Here is a 15,431-nt window from a genome sequence, read left to right as displayed (position 1 = left end):
TTCTCATTTGTTCTGTTGCAATGGCAAATTTCTTAGAATAGATATGATTTTATAGTGTTCCTTTGTAAGAAATTAGTCACTTTGGCCTACTGTGTATTGTGTGCATGGTCATTTTCTTTCCTTCTTTGCTATAAGTATAAAAAAGAGATGTGGGCATAGAGAAAGAGAATGAAGAAAAAAATATTAGAATATATTAATTGGATGTTCACCTTACATCAAAATAGATTTATTTCTGATTTAGATACTAGTTGTCTATGCCTTTTTTGTGCTTGGAACTATGCTTAGTGAGTAACATGCATTTCCTCATATCATTCTCACCACAATTTTATTAAGCAGGTATGACTGGCCCTGTCCAATAGATGAAGCTCAAAAAGTTAAAGCAAACTGTCCAACCATAGTGAATAAGCAGCAAAGTTGGAATTTAAAACACAGCTCTTTCTACAAATCAGCAAGAAAAAGTCAAACAACTCAATTAAAAGGAAAAATTGAAAAAGACTTGAACAGGAACTTTACAAAAGAGGATATCCAAATAGACAATAAACATTTGAAAAGGTTCTCAATATCATTATACATCAGGAAAATGCAAATTGAAATCACAATGAGATACCACTATCCACCAAGATGACAGAAAATCAAAAAGACTGACAACAGAAAATGTTGCTGAGGATGAGGAGCAATCGGAACTCTCACACAGTGTAATGTGAGTACAAATCGGTACAATCACTTTGAAACTAGGTACTAAATTGAGCAGCAGACATGAAACTCCATCAAACCTGTATTAGTCACAAACTTTTATCCCCTGAGGAAAAAACCTGGAGATCTGAATCAAATGACTTTGTAGATTCCCAGAATTAGCTATTGTCAAGCAAGAAACACTGTCAGAAGTTAGGCTGAGTTTCTACCCACCTGACTCCTTTTTATGATATTTCATTTTCAAGTCATATCATACATATAAAAAATAGTTTATCTACAACTCGGGCAACATTTTCTTTCAAAATTCCACTGAAATAGATGCCCCGCCCCCCAATCATTAATTAAGTGAAGTGGAGACTGTGCAAAACCATTTAGAGATGAAAATAAGAAATGCGCATCTCTCAAATCAACTGATGATAAAAACAAAGAATGCAGATGTTATAACTCTTGGCAATCCTATAAGGTCTGTTTGTAATGATTTTATCTTACAAGATGGGAGAGGAGAAAAATGTCAAGTTCACTTATGTACAGGAACTACAATTAGAAAGCCAAAGTAATAAATCTTTTACAGATCAGCAACTTGTTGACCATGAAAATGACTTCATTTCTAATATAACCAAATTTCATCTCACTTTTCAAAGCAAAGCATTTAAGACTTCTAACATGAGAGTAGAGAAGAACCAAGTAGAAATACGGCAACCTCAGAAGAAATGGTATAAATGGTATAAAAGGAATAAAGACTTTTCCTTCTGCTGACAGGAGTGAGGAGAAATGCAATGAGAAAGCTGTGCCCTGGTAAAACTGGGGTTCTGGTAGGGTCCATCTTGCTTGCTTAGACAGTTCTTATCTAACTGTCACCCTGTAACTCAAACTGGATCTGAAATAGCCAAATCTTGGTTCAAAGGTGTCATCCCATAGCATCCCATACCTATCTAGGTTGCCAAGAAGAAGTATGAGCAGGAAGGTCTTTTGACCATATCTCCTAGTAGTGTAGGGCTTTAAATTTAGACTTTTATTTTCTCCAAATAAAGTTATGTCTACAGTTATAAAGATATACTAAAAGAAATGAAAGATATTTAAACAGAGGGTCTATTACTAGACTATACTGATTTTGGTGTGCCTTGAGTTAATGATTTATACATCTTGCAATTGGTAAATAACACAATTATAAGATATTGCTAAGTGTATGTTAAAAGCATTAACTAAATACAAATGTTAAAACCATGTCCTAACTTTTGCTATGGCATGGGTCTTTGTTGTTATTGTTTCTAAATACTGCAAGAGACTCAAAAACGTAAGTGGTCTCCCAATCCTTAGTAGGTCCAAAGGAGCAAGCATCACCCAAAAGAATACACTATCTTGAGACTAGGCCTGGAGATTAGAATGCTTAATGTATATATTATACCCCTAATAAACAGATTCCTTTTTAAAGATGAATTAAACCTAGTGATGTTAAGTAGCGTCACTTGCCCACTGTCATATGGGTAGATCTTTCCTGATTCTCCTTGAGAAAGAGGTTCCACTGTTTTTATTTTGTCTCTCCTTTGGTATTTATTTTACTTCCTGGTAACACCGATTCTCTGGTCTCAAGACTGAGGTTGGTGCCTGTCCTTGTATTTCACACACTCTTGGGTTTACCTTACCATAAGATTTACTTTACTCTATTATAGTTGCTTCTTCTTTGTCCTCCCCACTATACTGTAAACTCCCTGAGAGCAGAAAATGTTACCCACTCATAGTAGTATTCAATACATGTTTCTTGAATGGACAGATAAATGGAATAAATGGAGAATGGCAGGATGAGTAGATGGATCAACTGATTGATGGAAAGAAAAACAAAGGAAATAATAGTTACTATCCAATAAGATCCAATTCTAACACTGTCTCCAGCTTTTAATTAGCTGTACTAAAAATGGAGAGATCTTGTAACTGGATTGGATTAGGCTTCTGGTGTTCAAGGATCCAGTTGATATTATCCTTACCGCAAAAAGGTACCACTTCACCATATCTGGAGAGCACTGTTGAGGTATGTACCTCTCAAATGAATGGCAGTTTAATTCTATCTCTCAGCCTTTATGTCTAGCTGAGTATGTACAATTAGAGCTCATCCACTACATAAAGTCACTAAGTCAGTGTGCTGCCCACCAAGGGCACCATTCGCAAGGATTACAAACAAAATAATGTCCCCTAGAGTTGTATAATGTAGTGGCGTTAATGGGACCTAAGACTTGGAAGTAAATATCATAGAAAGAATAACAAAAGACACTCTCTCCCTAAGAAAAATAATATGTTTAGTTAGTTACTGATTCTCTTCCTTTTTAAAAAAAAATTTTTTTTCTAGAGGTATAAAATAAACAATATGAGCCACTGCTTAAGAATGAAACAACGCAGCACAGTTCTACCACTTATTAGATGTGATACTGTGAGCAAGTCATTTAATACTTTTGTTCCTTGGACGTGGAGAGTAATAGCACCTATATCACATGACTACATTAGGAATAAATAAATTATTATGTTAATATAGAATAAAATCTAGCACAAGGTAAGTGCTCAATATGTTAATAGTAATTATTATTATGTTTATTATGCTTTTATTTTCACCTACAATCTCATTGGCAGATACTTAGGATCCATTTAAAGTAAACTTCCCTAAGTTATTTTCTAAAAATATTCAGTATGTGTACATATAGCTCCATATTTAGATGTACGCATATACAATTTGAGCAAATAAAATGTGGTTACTAGTGAGATCCATCTTGACTGCCTGGGTTCCAGTCCTATCACTTAACGTTACCTTTTCTTTGTTTCTTCATCTGAAAATGAGAATAGTAGTATTGATTAAATAGGATTTCAATAAGGATTAAATGAGAAACTATAATGAAAATATTTAACGCATATTTGGCATTCCATAAGTGTTAGGTATTTGTTCTGTATACACACGATGTCTTTCAGGCTAGTCTCTCTATACTTATACAGACAAGTTCTATCAGAGTGCTAATAAAATATTCAAAAATAGGCTAAAAACCCTGATACTAACTGGTGGGGGGGCGTGGCAAAAATGTAAATTATATTGGTTGCATTTAAAAAATTTTCTTGGCATGGATTTATTTTTTAAATATTTTATTTAGAAATAATTTCAAATTTACGGAAAGTTGCAAGAACAAGAATAGTACATAGAACACTGTATACCCTTTACCCAGGTTTGCCTAATATTGACATTTTAACCTACTTCTCATCTGTTTTCTCTCTTTCCCCACACATAACATATTTTTAACCATTTTTAATGTTTTGTAGCCATTGGAGAGTAAGTTGCATTGGCTATGGCCCTTTACCACTAAATACATTACAATGTATTTCCTAAAAACATGGATGTGTAATTGGTTAGTTTTAAATGCAACAGGAAAATATGTCATTGAGTTGTTAATAAGTCTACTCATATTATGGCCGAAATAACACAAAGTGACATCTTATTGTTTAAATTTAAGGTAATCGTTTGGGATAGTTCACTTCATATGGACTTCAGGTAAGCCTATCAGAGTATAACCGGTGAAGTATCCTTATTTGGATCTTGGCATAAATGCACATAATCCATTACAGAAGTCAGAAAATTTATTTGTACATATTTTTATTGAACAGATTTGATACAAGGTTTCTTTACAAATATATTGTACTTCATTCTTTTGATTTAAATGATTCTGGGGAAGCTAAAATTTGGTAAAACTGTCTCTCGAAATAAATAATAGATAGTAAGGATACTGTAAAAACTTCCATGTCCCTACATAAATTGCTGTGGAAATTGCTTTATAATTGCAACAAATCTTGATGAAAAATGTCATCTAAAATTATAAAGCAATTAAACAAATTAACATGACTGCCAAGTAGATATTTTAGTATCCTATACCCAGCCAAGGACGAATCCATATGTTATTAAGAAAAGACTCTTTTTAAATTCAATACCTTAGTTTTAAAAATGGTCTTTAAGGTTACTGCACCCAGAGAAATAAATGAAGAGTTTCGACTCTTGCAGGCAGTAAGAACTGGATGTGAGTCTGCGTTCCAACATTATTAAACTGCATCCTTGAACAAGTCATGTACCTAAGCTCTCCACATCTCAATTACCGTGCTCATAATATAGGAATGACAATACTATGTCTCTTAGAGTTTGGAGAGGGTTAAAAGAAACAAAACTTGTAAATCACTTAGCACAGTGCCTGGTACATATAGTAACCACTCAATTAATGATAGATGTTACTAAACAGTAAGGCTGGTCTAACATGTTTTCGCAAGAAGATTATATATTACATCAACCCTAATTAAACTTAAATCTAAACTCTTATGGCTTTCTCTTTTTCTACACTCCTGAGAACCTTAGAATAAAGAACACCAGCCAAACTATGTTTATATAAGACTATTAATAGACATATATGAATCAAGTCCAGTGTTATGAGCTTTTAAGTTGGTAGGTTTTCTTTCCTTTTTTTTCTCCAAAGACTCCTTCTACTCAGCAAATATACAATGGCAATTAGGGTAACAAACTATAATAAGAAACACACACAAAAATAACATTGGGGAATTAGCTGATGCTGGGACTATATGGAGAATGTGCTGTTTTAAACATGCCTATTATTGGATTAATCATCTAATCATTAATCTTCACTATATTCTCGCCTAGTTTCTATTGTTGGGATGTCACTTAACAAATGTTTGAAAATAACTTGTCCCCCCTCCCCGCCCCAATCATATAAATAATAAAAATCATTTTAAAAGGAGAAAGAATCAATTAAATAAGGCCCAAAGCCTCATGAGAAATTGAAAAGAGAAAAGGGAGAATGTGGGGCCTGAGAAATCATGTTAGAAAGGAAAAGGAAAGAAGGCATGGAAGAAAGAGGATTGATCTAAATAGAGGACCTATAAAGTGCCATGCTGGGTGCTTATGTATTTCTATATTACCAATAATGGTAATGAGAAAACGGAGTCCCAGAAAGCCCACGTCACCTGCCCAAGTTAACAAAGTTGGTAAGTGGTAGCATAGCACCTGCCAGCCTCTCCAGCCCACCATACCTGAATGTTCTATCCCCAAAGAGAAGAAAAAATGTCCAATTCAGGAATGTCTCAGCTTATACTTGGTGGAATAGGAAACTATATATGAGTAGTGATACAGCAAGCAGAGGGGAAAATCCCCTTGATACAGGCAATCTTATGTTTAAAGTGGTGTGTGTGTATATGTACATAAACAGAGATAAGCACTATAAAAAGTACAAAAACAAATCAAAAGTATAAGAATTCATCTCTACTCATGAATCTACTTTGTTGGCAGGGTGTTTCTAGCAGCACAAGTCATCTGTTGAAATATACATATTATATAAGATAGAGAACCCTATACTACAGTATGAACCATTCACTTTGTTCTAATTCTTGGCTTCTTTGAGGACAAGTCAACAGGAAACCAATATAGAAAATATAAGTTTTGATGGAGAAGAAAGGAAAGGTTAGGTGTAGGGAGTGAGAGGGTGAGTCACTGGGTAAGGAGGAGTCTCCAGACCACAGACCAGCCAGGGACACATGAGAAAATATAGTATTGATGAGTAAAGGGAAAGGGAGAGAAAGAGTTGAGCACTGAGAGAGAATGAAGACAAATACTGGTTGTATATAGGCAATAAACATTTGCAAATGAATAGAAAGGAGGCAGGGTTTAAAAGTCCAATGGGCTTGAGTTCAGATCCATAATAGTCTGTGTCTTCCATGAGGACAGAGTTAGAGATGACACATATATAAGGATCATGACAGGAGAGGCAGAAACTGAAGAGTTATTATTATTGTTACTAGTCACAGTTTTAAGACAGGCTAGGCTTTGTAAAGGCTAAAGCAATACTTTCTTTTACTTTAAAAAAAAAAATTTTTTTTTTTTTTGGTGACATTGGTTAACAAAATCCGTTAAGTTTCAGATGTACAGTTTAACAGTAAGGCATATATATATATATGTTGCACTGTGTGTTCCCCTTTCTTTTAGACAGCACTTACTTTCCTTACAAGAGGAGGGCAATAATCGCAGTGAGAGTTTCCAATGACTTTTATCTGATCAATCCCAGTGATGCCTGTAGAACTGCCTAGTTCATGAATTACAACCTGAAGCATTTTGCTCATGTCAAACAACCTGAAAACAGGCATGCACAATCCAAGAGAGCAGTAATGTTCTAATGCTTAGTTCTTTATCCTGGCCTCTTGCTGATAAACTGGCCTAGTTCATATCATTGGCTCTAATTGCAGATTCTAGGCAGGCAGTATTAGAAATAGCTATGCTTCAGAGAATAATAGGTTCAAATATGTTTGAAAATGGCACCACTATAAATAAAGAGCAAGATCTCCTATGTTTGCCACCTTATCAGATTTGAACTCGTCATGTAGATCAAAGAAATTTATTACCTTTGAAAACTCCTTTAAGTCAATAATCAATGCCTCTTACATAGGTCTCAATGGTCTCAGTATCAGGAGGGCCTTGGATAACAAAGTGTTAAGCTACAGAACAAAACTGACCCATCCTTTCCTTGTTCAGATGACCTTTGCTTGAAAAGAAAAGATGAGCTCCTTAGAGTTGAGCCCAGAGAAGAGAGAAGAGATGGGAGGGGTGTTGTTCAGCATTCTAGAGAACTGGTATTACTGGATGAGTTGTATCTCATTTTGACAGCAGCAGTATAGTAAATGACAAGCTCTGTCAGGTAACGCATTTATCTTCACAGGAAAAGCAGTCATTGCAAAGTAAGACTCTCAGATGTTGTCACATCAGCTAGGACAAGAAGTCATAAAGTAGGAAGGCTATCAATGCAGGAGGTACAGCGATATCTCAACTGCAATTAGGAGGAGCTGTGAATGGACACTCCAGCTTCAAGCTCACAGGAGCCCTGACTTTTTCCCTCTGGGCCTGGCTTACCAAAGCAAGTGATCAGTGGAATCTTTATCAGCCAACTAGGAGTTTAAGCCACTGAGCTGCCTACTTTTTATTCTAAAACCTTTATGGCAGCTCTGCTATTTCTCCCAAATGTTAACTAACCAAGAAAAAAATAGAACAAGAAAAACAAAGATCAATCCTATGGTCAAAACATTAAGCTAGACATAGGCCGGTCACTGAGTTTGATACAGTCCCCAATCTCAGAAGAGTTAGATTCTAATTAGACAGATATGTAACAGGCACTGCAAGCAGGGATGGTCCATGTTTGAAGAGAGTCACAAAGGGTGGTTCTGGGAGCAGTGAGGAGGGCAGTAGGCACAATCTATGGAGGCCTTCGTGGAGAAAGTGGCATCTAAGTTAAAGCTTAAAAGAAGGCTGTGAACTGGTCACATGGAAAGGTAGGAAAATAGGAGAAAATAATATATACCTAGTTACAAAAAGATACCAAGTGTGTCCTGGGAATGGATGAAGTTTGTATGGCTGAAACATTGAGGAGGAGGAGGTTTGGAATTTAAACAGAATTTGAGGAGCAGGAGACACAAATATTATCCGGATGTTCTGAGGGATGAGAGAAGTAAGCAGCACGGATGACATTTACCTGCATTTCAAGTCTATTTATTTAAAGGTGGTTATTCATAGGTATGCTAACAGATCTAATGAAAAATAAGATAAACCTAGATATCCCAGGATAATCCTATAATGGTTCTTAAAAGCTGAATAATCATTAAGCAATTATTAAAATTCTATTGTACATACTAGTGAGCTTACAAGAGAGAAGATACTTGTTTTGAAGGTATAGTGCCTTACATAGCACCCACTCCCATGACATAAAACCCTGTAATTTTAAACAGCTAAAACTATAAAATTCAGCAATGAGAAGCTTCTTTTCTTTCACTCTCAATGGTCCATGTTATACTGCTCTAATCACATTATTATTAATTACACCTTACACTGGAGTTAGAGAGAACTGATTTAATACTGACCATGCTACTTGCTAACTGAGTGATTCTAGGCAAGCTATTCACCATTCCGAGCCTCTGTTGCCTGTAATGGACCTATCTCTAGGGCTGCTGTCAGTATCTGGTGAGACAATACTTAAGGTAGGTATTTCTATTTCCATTTTACTGAAGAGTAATGAGACTCAGAGAGGTTACATGATTTGTGCCAAGCCATACAGCTAGCTTCACAACAGCCCTCAGACTGCACACCAGGACTTCTGACTCATTCTGCAACTAGTTCCCTTTCCTGTCATAATTTTTTTTTTGTTTTGCTGGTGATTTTCAATGGTAATATAACTAAATTTCAACCATGATGACCTTTTTAATATTGTGGAAATAATGAAAGTATTAGAATAAAGACAAAATAAAGGGGGAGTGAAGAATAATTGTAGCAAAAATAGCACTGGATGAACACATTAAATGGGTGAATTGTATTTATGTGAGTTATTTCTCAATAACATTGTTAAAAATTTAAAAATTAAAATAGCACTAAATAAGAGTAATATGCCCTTTAGAAGAGGTTCAATTTTGAGGAAGTCACATTTGTTGCTTCATTTTCTTACCTGTAAAACCAGGCTGCTATTACCTTAGTCTTAGACAATCCCTAAGCATTGTCTTTGCTTAGGGATTAGGATAAAACAGAATCCTCAATGATAAAAATCCACCATGGTGCACATAAGGCTCTAGTACACTACGATGACACTAAAAAGAACTTGAGAAAAAAGGGACTTTATTTATTAATTTCTAATGACATGTGAGCTCTTAAAATGTATAGGAAACGTAGGCTAGCACCTGTTCATGAGGTCATCCCTTCTCAAAATACTGAAGTTACTGAAATAGCAGCAGCAGGAAGTTCTAGGAATACAGATTACATGAGCTTGTTTCTCTATGGCAAAATTACCACATAATCAGGAAGATCCATTATCCAAATCAAGGGCTTCCTAATCCATTAGCACGACAGGTTGGTAGAGAGGTACCAATCACGTGGGTCAAAGAGTCAAACTAAACACAAATGCGGCCAGAGTTATCCAAGCCTATAACAGAATCCCAAATCACACCTGGTCTACTCATGTTTAAGGGCTCACACACTGCACCAAACTTAGAAATAGACCTCTTCTGATTCCTTCCCATTTTATGAAGGAAGTGTAAAATGAAATGTTACTTGTTTTCTCTTTCAGTAGGAAGACCATTTCCATGTTCCAAATTCTTGATTTCCTGGTTTCATTGAAATGAAACATCAATACCAAGGGCTTCATAAAAGCAAAGATAAAACATGATTTTCCACTGTTTTTAAAAGGCTGAGGTCATTTTTGCCCCAGTTCCTGCATAGTGGTAAGCTTAAAAATCAAGCCATTTAGCTCACAGTCAGGTCCAATAAATCAGTGGAAAAAATAAATGGGAAAGCATGCCAAAATGTAACCATAGTAACACCACAGATGCATCAAGAAATGGTGTGCTCATTTGCTTCATTCCCCATTTCTTAAATTGGAATCTAAGTAGGGGAAAAATTACACAGAAAACAATCATGATTCTGCAATTACTAAATTCTGCAAAACCGCACTCAACTTCAGAGGCAACTATGGAACGGCTACAGAAATATCCCTACAGGGCTTAAGAGATGCTACTTGTCAGTTACTTGATCACCCTATGACGGTTTCCTCATCTGTAAAATGGGTATTAAAAATTCCAACCTCAAAGGGTTTTTCTAAGGGTAAAACTGGACAGTGTATCAGAGGCAGGGCAATGGTAGTAGACTCAGGACACCTGAAGATCTGGTCACCTTTAAGTCTGTTTTTATTGGCTTACCTCAGTGCCTTGGTTTCTTGATTTATAAAAATAAAATGATAATTCCTGCCTCACCCATGTGATTAACATTAAAAATTATTATTAATCCAAGAATAAGAAATTATTATTAGGATTACAGGTTTCAATTCCAAGGCTATAAGACTAAGAGAACTGAGGGCCAGACATTCCCATTAAGACATTATCACAACATTTTCTCTGTCAAATGCAACTCTGCCACTCATCAGAAAAAAAAGCAGCTTTGGGGCACTGACCCCAGTTACTAGCAGTTAACCTCTTTTCCTCTTGCAGCCTTGGTTTCATTAATAAGTAAAATGGAGGGCAGGGGGCTATTCTAGAATCTGATCTCTAAAGGTCCTGGATTTAAGTTCTTGGTTTAAGTTCTTGCAGAGCTACGGCATGGATTAGATTAGTTCTGTTATTTTGCAGTACTATCAGGAAACATTCACACTCTAGCACATTACTTGCAAAGTATTATTTTTTAAAGAAAGTCATTTATAACAAACGAATCACAGCAATAAGCAGGGTACCTTGAACTTCAAATCATTTTTCCTTTCATTTGCTGGTTAAAATATAATATTTCTAAGAAAGACATTTCAAACTTTGAAGGATGGGGTGATAGGAGATAAAAGAAAAAATTCCAAATAATAAAACCAGATCATTCTTTCTTATTTTGAATGAAATTAAATAATTGTATGTATTCTCAGGATCCCTAGCTTATGACTAGCTGTATAGGGATGTAGTTTGGTAAAGCATGGTAATGCTTCACTACAAACGAACTGCCAACTTATCTACCTTATAAACTCACTCCCTCCCTCCCTTTTTTCTTTCCCTCCTTAATACAAAACCCTGCTCTCACAGTCCCTATGTTCTCTGTCCTGCTTTCTCGGATTTGGTTTGATCTAATGAGTTTGGGGCTTTGGGTTTATTAATCTATAGAAACCATTTCTTCAAACAAAATTATACTTAAATTTTTGAATCTGATAAAGTTGGGGAAGAAAAGAATCCAAGGAGGCATTCTCTTCCCTGAGGGGCCATTAGGAACACTGGGACCTCCACAGTGGTCAGTCTGAAGGCCTCTGGCCTGGTCTACTCCATTCATAACAATGATGGTCAACATTTATGAAGGCTTACACCATGCCCATATGATACAAAAGGCATTTACAGACCTTAGCCCATTTATTCTTCACAACAGTTCTGTGAAGTTATTAGTATGATTGAGGTGTCCTTCTCACTGATGTGAAACTGAACCTTACAAAGGATAAATAATTTACCCTGCATTATTAGCTACTAAGTGGCAGAGTCAGAACTCGAAAGCCAAGTAATTCACCTTGTGCTGTGCTGTATGTCCCTTGCCAATTATGATTCCCTGGACTTATGGAGTCACTAAGTGAGCAAGCTGCCAAGTGTTCCAGAACCAGCTGTCAAGCTATTCTTTCTCCACTCGACTTTCACACACCCACCCACCCAGCAGCAAGATGCCCAAAACTGGCTACTTACAAGGCACAGCATGGCGGTAAAGGTTATCCCTTATGGTCTGCTGGAGCTCATGATCAGGGGACCCTTTCTGGAACCGCTGATTGAGAAAATGTCGCAGGTCCTTGTTCAGCTTTCCTCCTGCAGGAAATATATGAAAGAGACACAACACATCAACAACACGGCTTCCTAAAGACTGAGCAGCCTGAGAGCCATGCGCGGGAAAGCCACATGAAGCCATTTTATCAGCTACTCTCAGTCATTAGTAGGACTCACTTTAGGTTTTCCTCTGCAGGGGAGAAAGTAAGCAAGAATGTGATGAAGACAAAACAGCACCGAAATAGCATTAATTTGGGGGTCCCATTTCACTTAATACTAGAAGGCTAAAATAACAAAGAATTTAAACTAGGCTATTACATGAAAGATATGTGCCATAGACACTTGCAGATACTATTAGAGGGAGAGCAAATGACTGAAACCTTAAAGAGGACAATCGAGCAACAGCTGACAAATTATAAAATGTTCTTTGACCAGGGATCCAATTGGTAGAAATTTGCCCTATTGATATACTTGCAAAAGTCTGCCCAAATCTCCAGTATTGTTCACTGCAGTACTTTATAACAGCAAATAAATAAAAATAAAAACAAAAAACCTGGAAACAACCAGCAGGGACATACTAAGTAAACCATATTCATCCAAATAGCAACGACTCTGCAAATGCTAGATCTTCATATGTTGGTATTATATGAAAATATGTGAATACTGCATGCTGCCTGATTCCTTTTGTGTAAAAAGGAATAAAGAAAAGGGAAGACCATGCATTATTAATGGAAGGAATCATAAGAAAGTTTTAACAACAGTTCCCTTTAGGGAGAAGGACTCGAGGGTGGGAAATAAAGGAGGATACATCACTCATCTCTACGTAGACAGATAGATAAAAATAGATAGATCTTACTATCCTGTGTTAATTTACAGACACTAGATACATACTTTTTTTTATTATTGTTGTTGTTTAAGCGATAGTTAATTGGATGGAGCTATGTGTTTATTTCTTTGTAATTCTCTTCATGTAACAGAAAGAAAAACTTAAGAATTACATTGTTACAAATACGTGTCATAGGAAGATGGTAAAAAAATGTATTTTTTAAATTATAAACACAAATTATAGTCTACAGGATCAACAGAAGGCTTGTAGATCAACCTAGCTAACATTCACCATTAATGAAGAAAGATGTTTCAGTGACAGCTAAAAATAGAAAGCTTAAGATTGTCCTTCCATTTTTAGACAAGATATAAAATTAGGTAAGAGCATTTCTAGCCTTAGAGAAACAATGCAGCAATGCGGTATCCATGTGAGCTACAGAATTCATGTCTTCAGATGAGAACTTCCCCAAGGTCAAAAAGACTAAATCGCCAGGATGACAGGAATAGTTAAGATGATGATATGTCCTACCTAGGGCAGGAAACATCATGTTCAAAACACGAGTCCCTGCTAAGGTTGATCATTTTAGAATATATTAGCAAAACCCAACTTGAACTATTTTATTTGGGTCGTATTATACTTATGGTTTCAAGTGGCCAAAAAGAAAATACATCTATTCAAGTCAATCTTAGGTCATTCAATAAATATTCAATTACTCATCAAATATTTATTAAATGAAAGAGTCAAACAGCCAAACTTCCCACTCACTCCCCCCCTAAAATGGGCACAAGGTTAGAACAGACATTTCACAAAAGAATATATATGACTGGCCATTAAGTGCATAAAAAGGTGTTCAATATCATTAATTATAAGAGAAAGGAAAATTAAAACCACAATAACATCCTACTTTATACCCCCTAGAATGACAAAAATTAAAAAGACTGACAATATCAAGCATTAGCAGGATTATGGGGCAACAGGAAATTTTATACACTGCTAGGGTGAATAAAATGGTTCGTTCTCTTGGAAAAACAATTTGGCAGTACCTTATAAAGTTAAAAATTTACTAACCAAATGATCCAGTAATTCCACTTTTATTTATGCAAGCAAAATGAAAACAAGTACACAAAAACACTCACACACACACACACAAACTTGTAGATAAATCTTCATAGCAACTTTATTCCTTATATAATAGCCCAAAATTGGAAATAACCCAAATGTCCATCAACAGGTGAATGGATAAGCAAACTAGATTACATTCAAACAATACGATGCAATACCACAATTAAAAGGAGCACATATGTAATATCGATAAATCTCAAACACGTAATGCTAGGCAAATGAAGCTAGACACAAAAGAGAACATACTGTACAATTCTAACTTTATAAAAAGTTTTAGTAAAGGTTAAAAACTTTATAGCGACAGAGGGCAGTTAAACAGTTACCTAAGAGTAGACAAAGGCTGACTGCAAATGGGCACAAAGGCTTTAAGATGTATGGAGTGTACTCAACGTCCATTTCTTGGCTTTGCAATTTAACTATAGTTATATAAGATTTTACCACTGGGGGAAACTGAGTGAAGGGTAGAGGGAACCTCTGTCCTATTTTTTTATAACTTCCTGGGCAACTACAATGATTCCTATATAAAATGTTTTTAAAGGGAGGAGAACAAGAACACTTATGGGGGGAGATGCCAATAGAATATATCTTGATTATGATATGCTATCACAGGTTTATACATTTGTCAAAACTTACAGAACTATATATGTAAATGGGTGCATTTTATAGTATGTAAATTATCCTGTAACAAAATCTATTTCAAAAGTTTAAAATATACATAATTGTTGAATGACTATGTGTTAGGCACTGTTCTAAATGCTTCATTCTCAAGTTCCCATTAGAAAACTGAACTGAAAGAAAAATAGAATAAATTTTGGTAGTTAAGGCAGACAGGGTTGGGTTTAAATCCTGGCTCCAATATTGATTAGCTGGTAAGCCCAAGTGCATTGCTTAATCTCTGAATCTCACTTTTCTCATCTGCAAAAATAGAGCACTGATATATCAGTAGCTCCATCATATGATTGTTGTGATGATTAAATGAGATTCAGACAGTGCTTGGCAAACAGAAAGCACTCAATGAATGATGGAAATTATCATTATGAGAATATAGAGTGGACAATTGTTTTGAGACGAATGGGAAAGAACTGGGATCAGTCCAAAGATGGACTGTTGTTTTTGTTTTTTAAATGCACATTAACATAAAACTCATCCTATTGGCTTAGATATAGTCAGAAACAAAATATAGGCCTAGGGAAACTTAGATTGCAGGATATTTCTAGAGTTACATATGTGTGGACCATTTGAGCACAGGGGAATAAAATTCTACTTGTGCTCAAATGGTCCAGACATATGTAAACTGGACTGAAGTTCAGGAAATAAAACCAAATGGTAAATCACTGATATCTGATAGTCACATCTGCCAACTCTACCTCTAGATGTAAATCACTATGTAACTTGACAGAAAGGTTAACAATGTTTACCAGCAAAATTTGTATTGTCTAGAATCTAAGGTTTTATATTCCCCTTAAGA

The 15,431-nt window shown here is 35.7% G+C and overlaps 1 protein-coding gene across 15 annotated transcripts in view; it reads right to left on the bottom strand.

Annotated features, from left to right (window-relative positions):
• Positions 1-15,431, bottom strand: part of MAGI1 (membrane associated guanylate kinase, WW and PDZ domain containing 1) — a 544,874-nt gene that overhangs the window by 215,081 nt on the left and 314,362 nt on the right. For all 15 annotated transcript variants that reach the window (XM_039851768.1, XM_039851769.1, XM_039851755.1 and 12 more), the window contains exon 2: positions 11,941-12,057. In XM_039851768.1, the coding sequence (XP_039707702.1) occupies positions 11,941-12,057 (117 nt within the window). The remainder of the gene's footprint in view (positions 1-11,940; positions 12,058-15,431) is intronic.

Source organism: Pteropus medius, unplaced genomic scaffold (assembly GCF_902729225.1).
Source record: "Pteropus medius unplaced genomic scaffold, Ma_sr-lr_union100, whole genome shotgun sequence".
NCBI lineage: Eukaryota > Metazoa > Chordata > Mammalia > Chiroptera > Pteropodidae > Pteropus > Pteropus medius.
This window is presented reverse-complemented; position numbering and strand designations above follow the sequence as displayed.